Raw genomic sequence first — 23,520 nt, forward strand, 5'->3', positions numbered from 1 at the left:
TTGTGTAAAAAAAAAAAAATCACCCTTCAAATACTATTTTTAAAAAGCTTTTCTCATCTCAAGGCATTTTTTAGTCTCTGGAAGTTGCATTCCAAACTAGGTGAGTGAGCAGTGAATGCCAGCTTTTTCAGGAAACCCTCCAGAATTTGCTTGGGCTGATTCAGTTATGAAGGTAACCGATGGGCCATTAGGTTAATAATAATAATAATAATAATAATAATAATAATAATAATAATAATAGTTCCTATCTCGCCCTGGCAAGCATACAGTGCATAAGAGTTAAAAATGAAATGTTTAAACGCTGTCAAAACATTTATCTGGGAGCAAACCACAGGGATGTTTTAACACTTGAAGTGTATGTTTTTAGGACCCAACTTCATGGTTGTAAGTGGTTTTAATATTGTGTTTTAGGGCTGTAACCTGCCCAGGGACCTTAGGGGGAATGGCAGGAAATAGATGATTAAAATAAACTTAGGCTGCAGTCCTGTGCTATGTGTTTTATACATTTAAAGCAGTATCATACCACTTGAAACAGCCACAGCTTTCCCCAAAAGAATCCTGGGAACTGTAGTTTGCTAGTGGCTCTGAGAGGTGTTAGGAGGACACCCCGCATTTCTCTTACAAAGCCACAATTCCCAGAGTGGTTTAACAATCCATCCAAGGGAACAGTGGGAATTGTAGCTGTGCTAGGAAAATAGGGTGTTTCCTGTAGGTCTCAGCACCCTAACAAACTACAGCTCCCAGGATTTCTTTGGGGGAAGCCATGACTGTTTATAGTGCTATGGTGCTTTAAATGTATAGTGCAGATGGAATCTACTCAGAATATCCATTGCATGTCCCGTCAAAAAACAATACTAAGAAAAAGCCAGACTCATACTTTTTAAATTTCATTCTGTGTGTCGGTTCAGATTCATTGCCCAATGTCAAACTCTGCTAATGGGTGGAAACTTCCATTCCTCCTGCCCCCTCCCACAAAAACAAAACAGTAGAACTAGGGGTTGTTTTGCACATCAGTTTTTTTTTTTAATTTTCAACACAAGACAAGAAAGATTTCCAGACATCAACCCTGCATCCTTGAGGTTTTGAAACCTTCGGTGGCTACCTCTCTTTGAACCGAGCTGTAAAATTGGGGCCAGTGCAGAAGGTGCGATACAAACGAGTTACTCTTGGGTAGGAATGGGAGAAATCTCTCCTGGCAGTTCATTGGTCTTGTTTGTTTTAAATCACAAAAACAAGGGGAGAAGTTCACATGATGGTGTAACTTGAAATTTAAAAAATCAGGGAAAAAAATCATTTTCAAATTCAGAATGGAGTTTTTTTTTTAATTTTAAAAAAACCTTCAATAAGGTGGGTTTTTAAAATGATGCTGTACGGTACAACATAGGGTATTTTCAGTTTTTCCTCCTTAAAAAAAATTCAGCAGCATCAAAAAAGGGGAAATTTAGAATTAAGTGAAATTTTGCAGGCCAATTTAAAGTGAGGAGAATGTTCTGCCAATTCCAACTTTCCCCTTCCATTTACACATTAAATTCCCCCATGGTGATGGGAGTGAGTTCAACATTTGGTATCCTCCTCCCAGTTGCTTGGATGCCTTGTGATGCCAGTTAAAGCTGTCTCCGCACCCTCTTGCCTTTTAAACCCCGATCTTGTTGACACCTAGTTAATTCTTTGAATCGGCTGAGGAGCCCCCTGGAATTTCAAAACCACAAGTTGCCTTTCCGTTTGTAACCACCAAGCATTGAACAGTGATGGAGAAGATTTGGGGAGTCCCTCCTGCATCTCTCCCACCCCCCCCCCCAAACAAACATTTATGATGGTCCCACTTCTCTGGTCCTCTCCATCACCTTTGGGCCGTACTCTCTCTCTCGCATAGGACGTTAGCTTTTCCACAGCCAGGGGGTCTCCCTTCTCCAATAATTAATCTTCCAGGAGGACCCCGGGCCGTGGCTTCTTAAAGCTTGTTTACTTCGTTTCACAAAACACAAGTTTTTTTCCGTAACAAATTTTAGGTTCAAAAGCATTTTCTTGTCTCATTGGTAACTAGCCATTTCCCCCCCTTTACAAAGATGGGCGTAGTCACAGTGGTTCGTCGGAAACAGAGGTCAAGCTTCAAAACTAGAGAGTGCTGTTGCCAACCCAACAAATCTCACGGATATGTCTTTGGGGTGTGTTAAACTTTTCAAAACAAGGGATGTTTTTTAGGATGTTAAAAGCTCCTGGCTGGGTGTGCTCCTTCAGCTCAAAATATCCACCGTGATGAACGTGTATGGGTTGCTTTTAAAATGGGTTCGTGTTCTGGGAGCTGTTGAATTTTGGGTCCGAAGTGTCTGTGCTGGATGGTGACCTAACGTCATAGACTACACTTTCTCAACCTGGTGCCCTCCAGATTTTCTGGACCACAGCCAAGCACGGTCTGTCATCAAAGTTGGTGGGACTTGGAGTTACCCAACAAGGCAGAAGAAGAGCGTGACAAGAATGTTAATTTTTAATATGTCATAGCACTGGGAATTTGGTTTAAGTTAAGCAAGGTCAACTAGTCACCTATGGTGAGCCAGAATCTCAGCCAGGCGTGGAACCTTTAAAACAGGACAAAACCTGACTCTTTTTTTTAAAAAAAGTGATAAATGGGTAACATTTTATATGTAAACAGGTAAGACTTTGCAATCCAAAGTGACTACCACTTTTTTCGTAAATGACATTTAAAAAAAAAAAATGGCAACATTTATTTGCCAGCCTGAAGTAGAACAGAGTGGGGGGAAGGTGGGATGGTTAGTTGTTGGAGAAATAATGTTCTATCTGGAGGGAAGCTCTAGAAATGGGTTGTCTTCACTCCAACCCTCCAGATTTTCACAAGAGAAAGGACCTATTTTTAGTAGATGTTCAGATATATATTAGGGCTGCCGTTTTTCAGCTGGTTAATCGGTTAATCCAGCTTGAGAAAGAGGAAGGAGGATGCCTCTTCTGAGATGGTGTGGGAAGAGGACCAAGAAAGGATGCCTGATCTGAAATCATGCTACGAGTAGGATACCTTCATCTGTGAACTGAAAGGTTGGAATACCTCTTCTGAGATGACATTGAAAAGCGGATTCCTTCCGGCATGAGCAAGAAGGACGGATGCTTCTTCCAAGAAGATACGAGAAGAGGGATTCCTTCCTGCGTGGGGAAGATTAAGGGCAGGTGCCTCTTACTGGACAGTGCATGCTGTTGTAGTACATGTATCACCTTAGAAAAACAAAACAGGTTTGGGGAGGGCGTTAGGGTTAGATTTAATTGGTCGATTCATGTGTTCATGGTCTTTAATCATGTGATACCCCTGATAACGGATTATGGCCGCTATCCACAGAATTCTGAAACGAGCCAAAGGAGGCTTTTGACTTGGCTTATAACAAACAGGTTTTGAAAAAAGGTGTTTTGTCCTCTGACATCAGGCAGTGTATGCTGACTTGCTTACAGAATGGAGTTCATCAGTTCCACAGAGCCCAACATGTCCCAGATCTGGGTCTAATTTGTTTGCATGAAGCTCTGTGGGCCGATATTTACTGGAGGGTTCCTTATATCTGATTTTGCCACCACTCTGTGTTTGTTAGGGGAGCACTTTTAGATCCCAGGGCACTGGGGGAAAGAAAGAAGGATTTTTGTAAAGAAACTTTCGATGTGAACAGGTTATTTTTTATAAGCTAAAGGCAGTGCTTCTTGAAAAGCTCGTTTAGTTGCAAGCAAGTATTGTATATTTCTTGCTGCAAGACCTTTGGGGTACAAGATTTCCCATGATAAAATGGGGAGGAGATCAGGCAAGATCCATTCCTGAAGAAGTTTTTCTATGTCTGTGTCCATATGGAAAAAGTATTTTGTGAAAATACACTTGGAAGTCAGCATACCTAGTGACATTATGTCACATGGAGATATTTTAAACCTCTTTGATTCGGAATATAAATTTCATTGGCTGTGTAATTCCTGCAAAACAGATTTGTGCACATCTGTGTTGTGGGTAATTTGAAGGATGTTTTTCAAAGAGATATAAGAGTTATTTCAGGTGTTTGCGTTTGCTGTTTGAGCCTGGCATTGTGCATTGACTGGCATAACTGAACAAATTTGTTGGCAGACAGCTCACTAGTCCTCAAGGTTATCAGCAAATCCAGATTAGCTGATAGCTTGCTCAGAAATAAGTTCAGTTTTTGTTGTTTTTTTAAAGAGTCCCACAGTTGGCCTTGTTCCTAACGTGTGGATTTCATAATGTGCATTCTTAGAGTTAAGCTTCCTGTACATTTGTGGTTGATGAAGCTCTGGCACATTGCCCTGTTGGTTCACATTCAGAGGTAGTTGACCTCACACCTGGACACATTTAAAATGGTCTTTCCCAACCTCGTACCCTCCAGATGTTCCTGGACTACAAAACCCATCATCCCTGACAGTTGGCCACGCTGGCTGCAGGTGATGGGAGTTTGAGTCCAACAACACCCAGAGAGTGTCAGGTTGTGGAAAGCTGGCTTAAAGCAATAGGAGAAGTTGTTGTTGTCTTCTAAAACTTACTTCAGTGAATATTTCACTGTATATTGGAAATATCAGTAGTAGTCTGTCATGCGTGAAGTTAAATATTTATTTTCTCCTGTGTTTCGGTTTGTGCCACTTAGATTACCCTTGACTAACGTCAGTCTCCTCCATTGTGCATCTATGCTGAATGTGCAAAAGCCACTGGAGAAAAATTCTTACTACTTCTGTTGGTCAAGCTCTGCCAAAGTTCAAGATTTCCCTGGCAAATCTGTTGCCAGAAATGGGATTTCCTTGGATCCCTATGTCACCTTGCCTCTAAGGTTACCCGACTTTTTTCAGTGAATCCGGGGACACTTTTCAACTTCAGTTGGAATGATAGTGGACATGATAGACTGATTTGTAAATCCGGGGTCTGTCCCTGGGAAACGGGAACATCTGGTAACCTTACTTGCCTCCATTCTCCACTGCTTTCCCAATTATTTAAGTCTCTGGTGGTTCTCACTACAGCGGAAGTTTTGGGTGTTGTAGGTAGGTTGGTTGGTTGGTTTATTTATTGGGGGTGACGTGTTATAAGGCAAGTGTGACGTGGTATAAGGCAGCTTCCTCTGTTCCTGCGTCAGAGCTGTGTCATGGGTTTCATAGTCTTTAAAGCTACGTCAAACTCAGCATCATGGATTTTGTGGTCTGTAACAGGGGTGTCCAGCTCCCAAGAGACTGTGATCTACTCCCACTATAAATAAACTCCATATACCCATAAATCCAAAATAAATTCAATACCCATTGGATTGATCAGAGTTGTTGAGCTTTCTACCGGTAGATTGCGACTGACCTGTTGGACAGCCCTGGTCAATAAAGCTGTGTGAAAGCTTAAGTTATTTTTTCACATTTATATTTGGCCACAATTGTGCTGCAAGATTGGGGGGTGGGATGTAATTTTAAAGTTGTGTGATGAGCCAATGGATCAAACATTCCCATATTTTAAATAGGTGCAAAAAGGTGATGCTTGAACAATTCTACAAGAGGTGGCTTGTTTTGAAAGTTAAAATAGTTTGAAAAGTGGCTTGTCCATAGTGTAAAGTGAGCTGGGATTGGGTGATGCTGGATATGTGGGTTTCTCAATATGGGACATGTTTTGTGCTTAACTAAAGTGTTTCTTGTGTTACCTCCTGTAAGAAGCAGTATTTTGGTGTGTTAACTTTACAAGCATGGGGAGCATTGTGGACTTTGTGATAGGAGGAGCCTCATGTATGAACAAATATGCTGGAGTAGTGATGAATTCATCACAGCTTCACAGCTCTTAATTAAAGCAAATTTTGAAGGGGAAAACCGCCACTAGGTTTATGATTACTGAATCATATATATGAACACACTGAGAAACTCAGAAACCAAGCAGTAACTGCGCAATGGGGGGAAAGGAAGGTGATGGTGAAAGGGAATGCTGTGATTTTCATCCTCTACACCAGCATTTCCCAACCTTGGGCCTCCAGCTGTTTTTGGACTACAACTCCCATAATCCTCAGCTAGCAAGACCAGTGGTCAGGGATGATGGGAATTGTAGTTCGAAAACAGCTGGAGGCCCAAGGTTGGGAAACACTGCTCTACACCAGGGTTTCCCAAACTTCAGTCCCCAGCTGTTTTTGGACTACAACTCCCATCATCCCTAACTAGCAGGACCAGCGGTCAGGGATGATGGGAGTTGTAGTCCAAAAAACAGCTGGAGACCCAAGTTTGGGAAACCTTGCTCTGCACATGTATTTGAGAATTGCATTGAAATGTAGGACTTGCATCTGAGAGGGAAAACATCTGCAGGATCAGGCTGCAAACAGAAGATCCACTAAGGAACATTTCTGCATGCTTAAGCCTGCGGAAACTTGGGTGGGCGAGAGGGGATCCTCCATATGTCATTGGACTCCCAACTCCCATCAGCCCTAGCCCTAGGACTGATGGGAGTTGTAGTCCAGCAATGTCTGGAGGGATGCAGATTCCCCACCCAGGGGAAGTTAAATATTTTCCAAAAAGGTTCTTAAGGAGATAAGTCGAAATAGGACAGAGATCTGTCATTCAGTGCCGCCACTGGCAATGAATGGATAAGAAGTTGTAAGACTGGATCTGCAGATGAAGGAACTGTCAAGGGTAGCAGTGGAAAGATTGTAGAGGAGCCAGTGGTATGCAAAGCTTAGGGACTGAATATTCTACCTTGGGACGTCAGGCAGGTGGTGGAAGAAGACTTCTGTTCAATGTTTCCTGAAACGAGCATCTCAAAGACTTGGGTTGGGCAGCTACTTCTGACATCTCAATTAAAAAGTGGGCATCTTTGGTGAGGACGACTCAGTCCTTGTAAGAAGATACTTTAATGAATGTAGCTTCCTGCAAACGAGGGTGGCGGGCGCCAACCCTGAAAGGGGGCGTGGCTTCTGGGACGGGTGGAGATTTCTTAGAAGTGGGATTGGCCGCCACTCGGCTGGCCTTGTAGCTTCTTACCAGACCTCGGCTGACATTAATAGATCTCCAGAGCGGGCCAGTGGCCATTAAGATGAGCTGCATGTGAGGAAACGGGCTCAGAGAAATGAGTTCAGTTGGCATTTTAACACGGACCGACCCAATCCGCGATTCCCGAACCAGAACACAAACTGAAACGCAGCTCGCCTTCCAAATTCTGCACACAAAGATGTGTGTGTTTGCGAAAGCAAAATCCCAGAGTTCATTGTTATATTTGGGAAAGTCGCTTCCAAAATAAGAAGCTTATTAGCTGCATTTTCCTTTACACGGTTTTTGCCTGCTGGTAGAATATCTACGGATCTTAATGCAGGCGTCTTAAAAAAATAAAGAATTGCACAAACCGACACAAAAATGAGCTTAAGGTTGGGATAATGTGAAATGGAAGCAAAAGGGGGGCAGATTCAGCCCCCCGCCAGCCACAGAGACGCGAGTGGAGTCGCTCGAGTGGTTTCTTAAAGCTATATAGTAAACGTGTTCCCACGTGACCAGAAATTAGACCACCAGTGGGCATCTTTGAAGATCAGCTGCAACGGTTTTGAAAAGCACCTTTGGTTATGCTTGAATCGAGGTGGGTCACGGTGGATATGTAAAAACCAAAAGGAGGAACAACACACTCTGGGTTGGGCCCGTTTTAATTGGGCAGTTAATTTTGACAGGAAGTGGGGTGCCATTGGAAAGCTCCCCGTTTCCTGTCGGCCTCTGGCGATTCCATAGAACCACTGTGTGTGTCTCTGCTATCTGGGAGACACTCGTCTATCAAAGGGAGGTGGGGAAATCTCAACTCTCATCAACTAGGAAAAGAGATCATTTTTGCCTAAAGCACTAAAAATAATCCAAAAGAAAAAGGTTGAGTATTATTATTATTTTTTTCATATTTTTTTTTGGTAGGGGAAAAGGGAAGAGGGAAAAGTAAAGGGGATATTTTGGTTATGATTCCTAGAGAAGGAACTAGGGTGAAAAATGGGGAAGAGGGGGTCAGCAAAGCTTTAGGAAACGTCTACCTAACAGTACTTTTTTTTCTTTTCCTCTCATACACAAAACTTTGGGTCAACAGGGTTTCGTTTTTCCGCAAGCACACAGAGAGAATCACACCTGCGCGAGGCAAATTTTGAGGTCACTCGGACGTGCGCTCTCTCTCACATACAGTCTAACGCTGGCCGACTGTGCTTTTCTTTGTTGTGAAAGAGCTGACAATCAAAATCAGGAAGAGAAGGAAAGGACAGATGGAAAGGACACCAGCCTGGGCACTGTGAAGCCATGTTCACATGGACAAAGCTTAGGGGGCTTTTGCTGGGATCATCTAGACCGCGTACGTCCACCTCTACAGTCCGAGTGGCTAAGGTGTTTGGTCTAGGACCCACGAAACCAGGATTCCTGCTCAGCCATGAATCTTGAGTGGGCCAACCCATCTCTCTCAGCCTAACCTACCCCGCAGGCTTGTTGTGAGGACAAAATGGGTAGGGGAGGAGAACCATGTTTGCCACCTTGAGCTCCTTGGAGAATAGCTGGGGTGGTTGTCCTCTTTGGGCGTCAAGAATATCACCCTGCTGGAGCAAGGACAGCAGTTGAAGCCAAGGCTAAAGTTGTGAACTGGCAGAATTTGGAGAGTGCTTTGGGGTGGCCCTAAGGCAAGATGAGGAAGGGACGCGGGTGGCGCTGTGGGTTAAACAACAGAGCCTAGGGCTTGCCAATCTGAAGGTCGGCGGTTCGAATCCCCGCAACGGGGTGAGCTCCCGTTGCTCGGTCCCTGCTCCTGCCAACCTAGCAGTTTGAAAGCACGTCAAAGTGCAAGTAGATAAATAGGTACCACTCCAGCGGGAAGGTAAACGGCGTTTCCATGCGCTGCTCTGGTTCGCCAGAAGCAGCTTAGTCATGCTGGCCACATAACCGAAGCTGTACGCCGGCTCCCTCGGCCAATAAAGCGAGATGAGCGCCGCAACCCCAGAGTCGGCCACGACTGGACCTAATGGTCAGGGGTCCCATTACCTTTAAGGCAAGATGAAAGCTTCGGTGGTTTACGAGTGGAGGCCACCAAGGTCTGAGACACAATGTCAAGTGTGCTGGCTTTCAGACACCCTGATACCAATTGGTCGATAGTTCAGTGTTATCAATCAAGCCACCGACTCATTGGCAATCAAGTTCTGTACATGCAATTTCCAGGTTTCTGCCCCTAAATGTTTAGGCTAAGACTTCCCTACTCAGCGTAAACCCATTGGCTCTGAACCGGTTATGCCCGTTAACTTCAACCGGTATGCTCTGAGCAGGAGTAGCATTTATGTACTTATTAAGAGTAGCAATTCTTTTCTCTTTGGCAGCCAAAGGAATGCTGAGCTTAGTCCACTCCAAACAATAAAAAGGAGAAGAGGGGAGATGTGCTGGACTTTTGTGGCTGTGAACTTCATGGCCGAGCTTCCGGTTTGAGTTAAAACCCCGTCCGTTTTTTTAAAAAAGCCGCCTGAGGAGGATGGAGCTAAGCTTCCACCGCGTCCTGATATGCCGGCTTTGGTGTCCGAGAAAAGAGAAAGAGGCCAGGAAAGGAAGGAAAAGAAGAAAAGGAGGAAGGCGCTGGTGTAACCATAGTGTCTGGTCCCCTGAGGTGGACACACTATGTGGGCCTCACGGTCGAGGCTCTTTAGCTCTAAGGGAGGTTCTGGAGGTAATTCTGGTTTGGGAGTAATTTGGAGAGCTAAGTCACTGAGCCTCCAACCAAATCTTGTATGGCCTCCCTCAGGGGACTGAGGGAAACCGCCCACAGCCAGAATCTGGGTGGGACATTTTGGTTCTGTCAATAAATACGTTCCCCCTTACAACTGAAGAGCCCCACGGCAGTCGGGCCGGAGGTCCCAGCTGCCGCGGCTGTTTCCAGAGGGCTAACAGCGGCCCCCTACGCCTCGTAGGCCGCCATCCTCCCTCTTCTGAGAAACGTCAAATGCTAAGGCTCTGTCCTCACACACGGTTAAAGCTCTACATCTTTGGAAAGCAGTTCAGCAAACTTTTGTGTATCATCTTAAAAAATATTTGGATAGAGACGTCATATATATAATATATATATATCAAAAAAAAGACACTCTGTAGGAAGCAGCAAGAGGAGCTATGGAAAAGGGGGAAAGGAATGTGAGGCTTTGGGTGAAGCGTCCCCCCCCTGCCCACCCCATTGCCCCCCTCATGACAGAGGACGGAGGTGGGTATTTGGGAGAGGGGGGGTCCGCTGCTGCTGCTCCCACTTTTGGTTTGGCGATATTTGGTCTGCTGGTGCCGAGCGCCCAGGCACCGTGGGTGGGAGGTGTCAGAAAGGGACGGTCCTCGCCCCACCCCGAATGGACCACATGACTCATTAGGGAGTAATTTGGGAGCCTCAACCTCCCCAAAGCCCCGGTAATTCGTAGGGGGTTTGGCTTCGGCACAATTTGGGCAGGGGGAGATCAGCATCCACATCCATTCTTGAGGCAGCCAAGAATGAGAGCAGGGAGAAGTTGTCTCTTTCCCCCGCTTTCTGGTTTTCCCTCAAGATGGCTGCCTCAAGTTCCGGAACCTTCCGGTTGCCGTGGAAAGCTGCTCCCTGTCGCCCCACCTCTCTGCCACTACCCCTTCTCCCTTTTGGCAAGGGGTGGGTGAGGTTTAAGCAGCCAGAGGGTGGCTGGCAGGTTGAGGTAGTTTTGGTATTTGTATCAAAAATAGATCATTCGGGAGAACTGGGGTGGGAGTAGGGCTCAGGTGGCGGCTAGACCGGACGCTATGGGGCTGGCCGTCCAGCGGAGGTGAGGTAGATTCTTTGGAGGTTTGCGGTTGGAATCCTGGATGGGTGGTGGGAAATTGGGGGCAGGGGAAGGCCCTGCCTCAACAGAGCTGCCACCGGGCTCGGTCGAGGGGCCTCCCCCTACTCCGTTCCCACCGGGCATTGGCTTAACCACTGGGCTGTGAAGGAGGGCAGCGCTCGACGGTCACTTCAAAGTGGGGAGTGTCATGGGCGGTGAGTCCATCGGAGGATGGGGGGTTCTGTGAGGAGAAAGGAAGGCAGGTTAACCGCGTTGCCCTTTCGGACACCGCCTTTTGGCCCGCAAGCTTTGCTCCTCACTCCCAGGGTGCCCTGCACATATATCAGACCCTGCTGGCCATCTCCCCGGCCCCCGTTTGAGCCTCCGAGTATAAGCTCTGGAGAGAAAATATGATGGAATTGAGGCCTTATTCACACTATGCATTTAAAAAAACTATGATAACACTTTCGGGGAAATTCTGAAGAATCCTGGGAGCTGTAGTTTGTTCATGGTGCTGACAGCTGCTATTCCCCTCCCAGAGCAATTATTATTATTATTATTATTATTATTATTATTATTACCCCGCCCATCTGGATGGGTTTCCTCAGCCACTCTGGGCAGCTCCCAACAGAATATTAAAAACACGATAAAACATCAAACATTAAAAACTTCCCTAAACAGGGTTGCCTCCAGATGTCTTCTAAAAGTCAGATAGTTGTTTATTTCCTTGACATCAGATGGCAGGGCGTTCCACAGGGCAGGCGCCACTACCAAGAAGGCCCTCTGCCTTCAGCTCCCAGAGTTTCCCGGGAAGAGGGTTCAATTGCTAAAACACTCTGGGAATTGTGGTTCCAGGAGAGGAATAGCAATTCTCAGCACCATTAACAGCTCCCAGGTTTCACTGGAGGAGACCTTGACTGAAGCAATATCACAGTGATTTACATCTTCACCCATGTAATCAGCAGGGCTGCTGCCATGACCCTTCCCCCTGGGGCACCTTGGTTCTGCCTGGGAAGGCTGCTGAGCTAAGAGCAGGTATACACACACACACATCCATCCTCACCTGGGTAACTAGTTCCACCATCTCTGAGGGTTTTGCCCCACCCTCCAGCTTCCGCTGGTTCCGGGGAGGCTCCCGTGTGGTGGTGTGCACCGGTTCTGTTCCCTGTGGGATGGTCCAGCTTTCTTGGGTCCCTTTCTTACAGAACAGGCTGTAGAGGGAAGACGTAGAGAGAAGGGGTTCTTTCCTGAAACATTTCTTAAATGGTACATAGGAAATCTGCCCAGGGTGGTGATGATGATGATATTTTGTTTTTAGTTTATTTTAAAATTAATTATTTTAAAATCTTTCTATATAATATTATTGCAAGCATCACACTGCATTTTGCAGGATCCGTGAGCAGGGGGTAACAGCCTCTAGTACTGTCATATCTAATGTTACATTTGCTTGATGTTACGTTTTTTCAGGTTGCGACCCGGAAGTACCAGAAAGGGTTACTTCCGGGTTTCGCCGCTCGTGTATGCGCAGTAGTGCTAAATCGCGCTTCACGCATGCGCACAAGCACCAAATTGCGCTTCAGTTACGGCGCTTCAGGTTGCGGGCTTTACACGTTGCGAACGGGCCTCCGGAACGGATCCCGTTCTCAACCAGAGGTACCACTGTACAGTCAAACCTCGGCTGACAAAAAGAATCCGTTCCAGAAGCCTGTTCAGCTTCCAAAATGTTTGACAACTGAGGCACAGCTTCCGATTGGTTGCAAGAGCTTCCTGCACTCAGCGGACGCCGTGTCAGACATTCAGCTTCCAAAAAGCGTTCGAAAACTCTTTACTTTCAGGTTTTCGTTGTTTGGGAGCCGAAACATTCCAAAACGGAGCTGTTCAGGAACCGAGGTTTGACTGTAATACATTTTAAACTAGGATATCATGGTATAATATCCTAACATCATCTCTTAAAGTAAAAAAAATAAAAATTACAAGAAACATATGTAACATCAGGGTCACAAAATTTAGAAGCAATCATATGAGTCACATATACATGGTAGTTATAGTTAAGGAGACTGGGAGGGGACACTTGGAATAAACATTTCAGGAAACTATTAATTTTGTGTTTATATCCTGTCTTTCCTCCAAGGACATGATTCTCCCCCCCCCCCTCTCCATTTTATCCTTACAACAACCTTGTTGAAATTGGTTAGGAGGAGAGGCAGGGACCAGCTTAAGCTCATCTAGCAAGCTGCAGGGCTGATTTGTGCTCCCTGGGCTCTCAGGTCCTATCACAACACCCTAATCATGATACCACACTGACTCTACCCCTCATGGCTACAATCTATTTATGTATATAGTTAGGGCCTAGAGGGAGGCGGAGGCAGGAATTTCAGGAAGATCTACTGGGACATAAAAAGAGAAGTGTTAGGGCATATGATGTACCTCTAGGAAAAAACTGCGGTCGTACCTTGGTTTTCGTACAGCTTAGTTCTCAAACGTTTTGGCTCTCGAATGCCGCAAACCCAGAAGCGACTGTTCCGATTTGAGAACTAATTTTGGAAACCGAATGCCCGACGAGGCTTCCGATTGGCTGCAGGAGCTTCCTGCAGCCAATCAGAAGCCGCATTTGGGTTTCCGAACGTTTTGGAAGTCGAACGGACTTCCGGAACGGATTCCGTCCGACTTCCAAGGTACGACTGTACTGTGAGTTTTGCAGAGGGCCCTGGGTGAAAAAACATGGGCAACTGTGGGTTAGGATCGAAAGTTCAGCAGGTGACATGGCACCACTGAGGACTTTTCCTGTGGTGTACCCCTCAGAAGACTGTGCATGTGGGAATGGGGCTCTTTGGGTGGATAAGGTCCTCCTCCCCCCCCCAAAAAACCCCCGCTGCTATATTTGGGTGTCTAGGGAAATTAGGGGATGCTGGGAGGTCCAAGTGATTCGTACAGAGCAGCCTCTACATCCTCACCTCTTGCGGTAGCCGAACATAAGGAAGAGGACACAGAATATAATGCACGCCATGCCAATGTGGACGCCAACCACGATGCCAGCAAGGGAGCTCTCCCCGTCCTGCCCACACTGGCACACTGAGTTGGCATCTGTGGGACAAAGCACAGTCGTTAGGGGATGGAGGTCGCAGAGATGGAGAGGCAAGAGGGTTTCTGTTTCTCTTCATTTCTTGTTTTTCCAAAGATTCAGTTCTGTTCACATGAATTTATCACATCCGTATGTTTATGTATATATATACACTAGAGGCCAAAATTGTGGAAACCTTTAGGAAATGTTGCAATTATAAGTTTTGGTGGTTCAGAACACCAGTCTTTTTTAGAACGACACCATAAAACAATAGCATAAATACCACGTATCGATAGAAAGATAAAGTAATGCAGAAGATAAAACACAATAAACTGGATTGAATTGTTCTACCTAAAGTTACAGCTAAATAACCAGAAGGGGCGGATTTGCTTAAAACTGACAAAAGACTGATGTTATGAGACATCAGACCTAGGAAATCCCAAAAGTTTCCACAATTTTGGCCACTCTAGTGTGTATAAGTCTGTGTTTAGAAGAATCCTCATGAAAATTCATTAATGAAAATTCATTTTAGTGTGAATTTCTCCCAATAGACACACCTTTGTAATTTTGCCTAATTATCGACATTTTTGCAAAGCAGTTTTTCCTTATGGACTTATGCACTTTTTCTGTTATTTTCACTAGTATATGCGTTTTTGTAGAGAAGTATGAATTTTGAAGGATGGCCCCATTCCAGTTTGTGAATTGTTTCGGTAAATGTAAATTAGGTACATTTGCCTTTAAATGCGAACAGAATTGAATTTATCCCCCATCGCAGAAGCATGTGTGTGTGTTTGTTTCTGGTCCTTACCCAGCCTCTCAGAGTTCTCCTTGAGGGAGACAAACCGCACACTGCTGTTCCCATCGCCATTCCCGTTGAATGCCTGGAGTTTGATCTCGTACATGGCAGATGGTTCTGTGGGAGAGAGTTTGGAAAGGCGAGGGGAGTGGAGGTCAGGTTTACGGAAGCCAACACTAGGGGGCAGCATTGATGGAGAATCCGAGGGCTAGCTAGCGGGGGAAGCTGAGGGGTAGGGGGCAATTTCTCCGTCATGTGGCAAGGAATCTGCCTCAAACCAGAACAGACTATTAGTCCACATACCGTATTTTTCGCTCTATAGGACGCACCGGACCATAGGAGGGGGAGAACAAGAAAAAAAATTCTCCCCCTCTCTGCTCAGCGCCCCTTCAGCGAAGTAGCAGGAGAAACGGAGCCCCTTCCATTTCTCCTCCCGCTTCACTGAAAGGGCGCTGCGCAGAGAGGGAAAACTGTGCAGCGCCTCTCCAGCGAAGCGAAGCCTGAAGAGCAAGAGGGATCGGTGTGCAACTCCTGCTGCGCTCCGAAGGCTTGCAGATAGCCGCCTGAAGCCCCCGGAGTGCGAAAGCAACGCAAAGCCAAGGAGCGAGGGGGGAGTGCTCCCTCGGCGCTTCGGAGGCTTCGCGTTGCTATCGCTGAAGCCAAGGAGCCTGCATTCGCTCCACAGGACGCACACACATTTCCCCTTAATTTTTGGAGGGGGAAAAGAGCGTCCTATACAGCAAAAAACACAGTAGTTCTGCGTTGTCTACTCTGACCGGCAGCAGCTCTGCAGTGCGTCTTCCCACAACCACTGGATCCTGGAGACACCAGGGAGCTGAATCTACAGTTCCCCTCGCAGGAGGCCCAGGAGGAGACTCACCCAAGTTGCTGAACGTGAAAGAGTTGGCCATGCCGGATAAGAGCTCTGGGCCCTCATAGTGGGCGCTGGGCAGCTTTCGGAGGTAGAGCTTGAAGCCTTCGATTCGGCCCGGCTTGGCAGGCAGCTCCCAAAAGACGTAGACGGCACTGTTGTTGAGAATCTTGGTGAAAAATCCCAGTGCTGCGGGGACTGAGTAGACGGGGGGAAAGGTGAGTGATTGTCCTTCCCACCCAGATGGAGAGAAGCAGGGACACAGCATCTCCCGTACCTGGGGGTGTCTCTCAGTCCCATGCTATTGTCAGGAAGCTGTCAGCGGCTCCCGGCTGGTTGCCCGGGAATTATAAAGACAAGGGAAAGTTTCTTACAGTCCTTTTTTATTTCAATCTTTACAGAGAGAGGCTTTGGAACCCAGCCTCTTGGGTAATGGCATTGTCCCAAGTGAATCGCCACCCTGTCTCTCCCACGTCGTCATTCGTCATCATCATAACCTCCTCTACGGGTGCCACTACGTGCCCTCTGTTTTTGAGCTCTTTGCTCTCCTACTTATTATTATTATTATTATTATTATTATTATTATTATTATGGATTTCTTGGTTTACAAAAGTATGTGCAATGTCTCTTTTTTCAAGTTATATTTTCTATAGGTCAGTTTCATTTGTTGAGACAGTAGGGTTGCATTAGGAAGAAAAAGGGAGGAAGAGGTGGAGGGGGTCATGGTGGATAGGGGTGGGGTCGGGTGGCGATGTTTCTATTTTACTTAATGTATGTGTGGGGTTTTGTGTCAGCGTCGCTTGTGCAGGTTCTGTTTGCTATTCACTTGCATTCCTTTGGTGGTGAGAGAGGTTGGGGTTGGCCTAGGGCAGTGTTTCTCAACCTGTGGGTCCCCAGATGTTGTTGGACTACAACTCCCATCATTCCTAGCCAGCACGACCAGTGGTCAGGGATGATGGGAGTTGTAGCCCAACAACATCTGGGGACCCACAGGTTGAGAACCGTGGGCCTAGGGTGTGGTTGCTTGTTTGAGATTGGCTGTGGTGAACTTTGTTTTCGTGTGTGAGTGGAGTGGGTGGGTGTTTTTGAACCAGGTTAGCCATACTGATTTGTATGCTCTCCTACCTTTAAGGATCGCCAGGTTCTAGGAGATGGAGGGTCTGGGATGCTTTCTAATGACAATGTGTTGTTCTGGCTCTCTCGTGATTCCCCAGCTTTTCCCCTCATCTGCCTCTGAGCTGCGACCTCCCTCAAACCCCTGTTGTAAATCTGTACTGTCTTTCCTCTTCCTCTTCCCTGGAAGGGTCAGGATGGGGAGGCAGTCTCTGCCATTCCTCCTCTGGAGCCAGTGTGGTGCAGTGGTTACGAGCAATGGCCTCATAATCTGGTGAACCGGGTTCGCGTCTCCGCTCCTCCACATGCAGCTGCTGGGTGATCTTCGGCTGGTCACACTTCTCTGAAGTCTCTCAGCCCCACTCACCTCACAGAGTGTTTGTTGTGGGGGAGGAAGGGAAAGGAGAATGTTAGCCGCTTTGAGACGCCTTAGGGTAGTGATAAAGCAGGATATAAAATCCAAACTCTTCTTCTCTGCCCAGTCCCTGACAGCTATTACCATTTGTGGCTGGTGCCCAGTGCAGTAGGGATCCAGGGTTGCGGTGTGTGTGTGTCTGTGGGTGGGTGGGTGGGTGTGTGTCAAAGACCTGTTACTATTTCTGCAACATCGTCCCTGTCTTCGGTGTCCTATATCTGCCCAATCTGCATGAAAAGGGAGCATTTTAGCCACTGAGGATGTCCCGACCCTTTGTGCCAATTGGAGTCAATCAGTGAAGGAAGGTGAGTTGGCCACTGAGGATGGGCTCCTAGGGTCACTCTGGAGAAGGTGCGAGGGGAAAACAGCGAGGAGTTGTTGTCCCATATGCTCCCAAGGTAAGCGTTTAGGAGCATTAAAGACACAAAGTGCTTTGGTTCCAAGAGAACGGCGTGCATTTCAGTTACGTACAATGGAACGTCAAAGGAAACACCAATTGAGTCGTTCCAGATAGCTCAGTTGGTTACAACAGGGTTTGTCAACCTGGTCCCTACCTCTCACTAGTGGGCATTTCAGGACTCTAGGTGGGCAGTAGGGGGTTTGACGGCACAAGCTGAATCCTCCTTCCACCGAGCACTGGTGGGCGGTAAGGAAATTTTACCATCAAGAAAGATGCATTAGTGGGCGGTAGGTGTAAAAAGGTTGACTACCCCTGGGTTAGAACATGGTGCTGATAATGCCAAGGCTGCAGGTTCGATCGCCTTATGGGACTGCCACATATTCCTGCATTGCAGGGGGTTGGACTAGATGATTCTCAGGGTCCCTTCCAACTCTACAATTCAATGATCATCCGTACTAAAAAAAAAAAAAGATACTGGAGCACACCATGTTGTTTGCATAGAGAAGAGCGCATCTAGCTGAAAGGCCACACACAGAGATTTGCAACGATCATTGCAATGCATCCCGAATCGTGACCTTTGTGTAGCTATAAGGTGATTGCACTTCTGAATTTGCCAAACCAAGAATGGATAATAATAATAATAATAATAATAATAATAATAATAAATAAATTTATTTATATCCCGCCCTCCCCAGCTGAAACCGGGCTCAGAGCAGCTAACAACAGTAAAATGATACAACAGTCTAAAATCATTTCATTATAAAATCAGTTCAAATCAGATTAATGGCAACCATTGGGCTAGAGTTCTGTGAGGATGACAGGAGGAGGGGGTCAGGCTGTGCCCTGGCCAAAGACCTGGTGGAACAGCTCTGTCTTGCAGGCCCTGCAGAAAGATGTCAAGTCCCGCAGGGCCCTAGTCTCTTGTGACAGAGCGTTCCACCAGATCGGGGCCACAGCCGAAAAAGCCCTGGCTCTGGTTGAGGCCAGCTTAACCTCCCTGTGGCCCGGGACCTCCAAGATGTTTTTGTTTGAAGACCGTAAGGTCCTCAGTGGGACATACCAGGAGAGGCGGTCCCATAGGTACGAGGGTCCTAGGCCGTATAGGGCTTTAAAGGATGGGGCAGGAAGCGGAGGTACCAAGGGCAGGTACAGCCGGAGCCAACGACAGGCACGGCCAACAAATGCTGGTCTCGCCCCCGTTTTCCTCATCTACAAGGAATGGCACTGAGATGGAGGAGGAGGACAACTGCTCCAACGGGTCTACTCACTGCTGCCCAGAGTGGTGGCCAGGATGGGCTGGGAATCCTGGCTGGCACCCAGGGGTGAGTAAGCCTTCAGGTAGATAGAGTACGTTGTCGAGGGCTCCAGGTTTGTGAAGACGTGCTGGAAGGTGGTCTTGCTGACGGCCTCCTGGAGCTCCCGGCTGTCGGACTCTGCAGGAGGTGCAAGGAGGAAGAGAGGTGAATTTTTTGGATGGAATCAGGATGGGACCTCCCGGCTCGGACCAAAGGCCCACCTCGCCCAGCATCCTGTTCTCCCAAAGCGTCCAATCAGGTGCCTTCACAAAGCCCACAGGAGGGGCGCAACATCAACAACCTTCCCTGCAAGTTTGTCCCCAACAACGGAGGTTCCGTTCTTAACCATTGGGGCTATTCACGTACGAGCATTCCTGCAAAGACCCCCCCCCCTCACACAACTTACTTGTGGGATCGCCTGACACCATAACTACCCAACCACCCGCTCTGATCTGGCACCGTTACATAGAATCATAGAGTTGGAAGAGACAACAAGGGCCATCGAGTCCAACCCCCTGCCAAGCAGGAAACACCATCAGAGCACTCCTGACATGGTTGTCAAGCCTCTGCTTAAAGACCTCCAAAGAAGGAGACTCCACCACACCCCTTGGCAGCAAATTCCACTGTCGAACAGCTCTTACTGTCAGGAAGTTCTTCCTAATGTTTAGGTGGAATCTTCTTTCTTGTAGTTTGGATCCATTGCTCCGTGTCCGCTTCTCTGGAGCAGCAGAAAACAACCTTTCTCCCTCCTCTATGTGACATCCTTTTATATATTTGAACACGGCTATCATATCACCCCTTAACCTCCTCTTCTCCAGGCTAAACATGCCCAGCTCCCTTAGCCGTTCCTCATAAGGCATCGTTTCCAGGCCTTTGACCATTTTGGTTGCCCTCCTCTGGACACGTTCCAGTTTGTCAGTGTCCTTCTTGAACTGTGGTGCCCAGAACTGGACACAGTACTCCAGGTGAGGTCTGACCAGAGCAGAATACAGTGGCACTATTACTTCCCTTGATCTAGATGCTATACTCCTATTGATGAGGCCCAGAATTGCATTGGCTTTTTAAGCTGCCGCGTCACACTGTTGGCTCATGTCAAGTTTATGCCTTCCGCATTTGTAAGAAAATGAAATCTTTTACTGCAGCACCATCCCTGGTGTACGTAGTCCACCAAACCTGCGCCTGGAAAGTGAACCTTGGGTGGGAATTTGGGGTGAGGCTCACCACTCACCTCCCGCCTTGCGGATGTGCAGCACGTAACCAATTATAGCCTCTGTCACTTCCATGGGGGGCTCCAGCCAAGACACCTGGATGGAGGTGGTGGAGAGGGCAGTGGCCTGGACCCCTTCTGGGGAGCTGGGGAGCTCCTTGGACAGGGCCACAGCTAGCCGGGCGCTGGCCTGGTTGGTTCCTGCGCTGTTTTCTGCAATGCACTGGTAGATGGCTTCGTCCGCTGAGGTAATCCGCTGGATCATCAAGGTGCTATGGAAAGGGTTTTTTGAGGGGAAAGAGGCATTAGCAAGACAAAGACGGAAGGTGCTGTGGCAGAAGAGGTGGAAAGTCTTCTCTTTTGTTTAGAAAAAGGCACAACTCTGCTGATTTTCATTTTGAAAACACCTGGTTCGGCAGGTGCAGGCTTTAACCACTGTTAAAGCACTCATCTGCCTTGACTGTTGTGAACATGGCACACAATTTTGAATTATTAGTTTTTGTAGCCTGACAGTCAGTGACAGAGAAAAGGGAGGTAAATGTCCCCAAATGAATAAATGAGTAATTTGGAATATGCAGAAAATATAAAAAAATAAATTTAAGGAACTGCAGAAAGAGGGGGGGAAGGAAGTCAGGTTTCAAAATGTTAAAATGATTATAAAATTATTGAAATGGATAAAATTGATAATTGATAATAATAATGGCATGCTGCGACCGTCCTATGCTTCCAGGATTTTAAAAAAAAAAGTTTTATTGTTTTACTAAGTATACAACATGACTAACAAAGTATTCCTACAGTTCAACAGGGGGGAAAGTAGAGCATGGTCAGGTATAAGGTAAGGACATGAAAGACAGAAAGAAAAAATATTAAAAGAAGCCTGTACAACAGAGGCAACATGGCAGTATTCCAAGATAAGACACACGGAGTGGATCAGAAACTCATATAATCAAAAACAGCAGCAGATGAAATCATATTTGGATGGAATTTGCCATCTGCGTTGTTTAACAAACTGATGGAGAAAAGGGAGATAAAGAGTTCTTAATGGCTGAGAAATGTTCTCTGTCTGTCTGTCTGTCTGTCTGTCTCTCTCTCTCTCTCTCCCTCCCTCCAGCCTTTGGAAAGTTACACTCTTCCTGTGTTTCCTGAATACACACAGACACAGACACAGACACAGACACAGACACAGACACAGACACAGACACACATCCCTCTCTCTACATAGAGCTCCTTCAGCAGGAAGTAGGATGGGGATAAAACTAGACTTAGTTGACTCTCCTCTGGTTGGCTCTGGCGCCCCCTACTGCTGGGCTCCCTGCCTTCCGTCCCACCAGACCCCAAAGGGCACCAGCTGCCACCACTGCCCAGCCCTGGCTTAATCCTTTCTAAGTGTGTTCCCTGAGGACGTTCCCGGTCTCACCTGTTGTTGTGCGTCAGCTTGATGTTCTCGCCGGGCGCCAGGACCTTGCCGTTCTTCAGCCAGATCAGGTGCGGTTCCGGCACACCTTGGGCCACGCAGGTGAAAATAGCGCTGCTGCCGGGGGGCTTGGAGACAGATTGGGGCCATTGCACAAACTCCGGCGGGGCTGAGGGGGAGAGGAGAGGAGGAAGGGAAGTTTAGTCATGGTACCAAGCCAACATCTTAGGGTTGTGAACATTACTGGCAATGGCTGGTTTGAAAAAAGCAAGCCTAAGGGCATAAGAACATGAGAAGAGTATCATCCTTCTCTAAACTAAATGAACACTTCAGCAAGACCTCTCTGCCCTGCTTGATCTGCCTTATCTAATTTACTGGATCTGTCTATCCACCCATAAATGTTTAGCCAGGGTCGAAGCGCCGAAGCTCAGAGATTTTGCTTTGTATGCAGAAGGGTATGCAGACAGGGCTAGATTTAAGTCTGATGAGGCCCTAAGCTACTGAAGGTAATGGGGCCCTTTATATGTCCAGCTGTCCTTCGTCAACAACAAATTGTCGCTGTTTTTTGTGCTGAATATATGTTATATGATAATTTATGGACCTAATAGGTATCTTAAGCCGTTTGCGCATGTTGCCATGCAACCAGTCCATGCAGAATGTAGGCACCCTATATATAAAAATGAGCAAACCAGTGATATTTTAGGGAGCAGGCTAGCAGGCGAGACCCATGACTTACATCAGGGGTCAGCAAACTTTTTCAGCAGGGGGCCAGTCCACTGTCCCTCAGTGCTTGTGGGGGGCCGCACTATATTTTTTTGGGGGGGGGATGAACAAATTCCTATGCCCCACAAATAACCCGGAGATGCATTTTAAATAAAAGAACACATTGTACTCATGTAAAAACACGCTGATTCCTGGACCATCTGCGGGCCGGATTTAGAAGGCAATTGGGCCGGATCCAGCCCCTGGGCCTTAGTTTGCCTACCCATGACTTACATCATGGGTGCCTACACAACACAAAACACTGCTGCTGTATGTAGGTTTTATTTTATTTGTTTTTTATCTTATATTTTGGAAATGTACATCCAGGTGTGTTTTTTCCTTTAATTTTTTTTGGGGGGGGCCCAAAAGAGTGGGGCCCTGAGCTAGTTGTGACTTGGTATAAGCTCCTATTCTGAAGGGGCTATAGCTCAGCAGCCAAACATCTGCTTTGCATGAGCTCCTTAGAGAAAAATGTGTGGGGCATAAATGCAAAAAAAATAGAAGGGGGGGTTGGAGTCATGTGCATGCATAAACACGCATGGAATTGCGTGTGCGCACCCCGTGTCTCTCCCCTCGGCGCATCCACACCCGCATGGCGCTCTGTGGACCAATGCCACAGTTTCCCGTGACCCTTTCCGAATCTGCCCTTGCCCTGCTCCCTTCTCTTCCGGCTCCGAGGACTCAGATGTGCCAAAAATAATGTCCATTGCCCATTTCGCAGCCTCTCTCTCCCTCAGGATCTGGTTGCCGGGGTCACCTCCCCCCCGCCCCAGGGGGTGGGGGGTGGGGTGGGGCAGAGTTACCGCTAGACACAATTACAAATCCACTCAACCCTGTCAGACGCACGAACTCTCTCTCTCCCTCTCTTTGCAAATCCTGCATTATGCAGAATGCACACAAATTGCACAGAGACGAGGCCCTGGAAATTTCGTACTGTTCACGGTTTTTTTAAAAAAAAAAGTTTTCAAAGAAGAGGGCATTACACACACACACACACACAGGAGCAAAACAGCTCTCTGCAATGGGCAGAAAATAAAATAAAATAACCCCCTCACTTATTAGATTTCGCACATCGTTCTTAGTTTCTGACCCTCCCCCCCCCTTCTCTGGATCCACCAAAATGCTTTCCTGGTTCTCCTTCGCTAAGAAACTAAAAGAAATCATTGTGTTAAGCGAATGCAACTCATCCTAAATCATCTCCCCCCCCCCCCCGTCCTGAATTGCTGCTTCCGTTTGCTCCGAAAGCAGCCAATTTCTCTCTCTGGGCTCATCCACACAGTTGTTTAATGTGGGCAGCATATACCACTTTAAACAGTCACGGCTTCCCCCAAAGAAACCTGGGAACTGTAGCTGGTTAGGGATGATGAGAGTAGTTAGGAAGTCCCACTCGCAGAGGTCCAATTCCCAGAATTCCCTTGGAAAAGGGATTGACCGTTTGACC

General features: G+C 47.1%; 1 protein-coding gene and 1 long non-coding RNA gene across 2 annotated transcripts in view; both read right to left on the reverse strand.

The window, feature by feature from the left end:
- LOC308465176 overlaps positions 1-23,520 on the reverse strand; it is a 154,796-nt gene that overhangs the window by 106,314 nt on the left and 24,962 nt on the right. Inside the window, exon 2 of the long non-coding RNA XR_013980320.1 lies at positions 6,204-8,613. This is a non-coding gene — a long non-coding RNA (uncharacterized lncRNA). The remainder of the gene's footprint in view (positions 1-6,203; positions 8,614-23,520) is intronic.
- Positions 9,438-23,520, reverse strand: part of LOC308464912 (immunoglobulin superfamily DCC subclass member 3-like) — a 34,955-nt gene continuing 20,872 nt past the window's right edge. Inside the window, exons 7-14 of the mRNA XM_080984598.1 lie at positions 21,321-21,486; positions 19,925-20,175; positions 18,670-18,834; positions 15,483-15,671; positions 14,615-14,719; positions 13,700-13,829; positions 11,809-11,956; positions 9,438-10,986 (exon numbers count right to left, since the gene is read on the reverse strand). Of these exons, the coding sequence (XP_080840724.1) occupies positions 10,894-10,986; positions 11,809-11,956; positions 13,700-13,829; positions 14,615-14,719; positions 15,483-15,671; positions 18,670-18,834; positions 19,925-20,175; positions 21,321-21,486 (1,247 nt within the window). The 3' untranslated portion in view covers positions 9,438-10,893. The remainder of the gene's footprint in view (positions 10,987-11,808; positions 11,957-13,699; positions 13,830-14,614; positions 14,720-15,482; positions 15,672-18,669; positions 18,835-19,924; positions 20,176-21,320; positions 21,487-23,520) is intronic.

The sequence above is a fragment of the Podarcis pityusensis genome (assembly GCF_964106645.2).
Source record: "Podarcis pityusensis genome assembly, chromosome: 16".
Lineage (NCBI taxonomy): Eukaryota > Metazoa > Chordata > Lepidosauria > Squamata > Lacertidae > Podarcis > Podarcis pityusensis.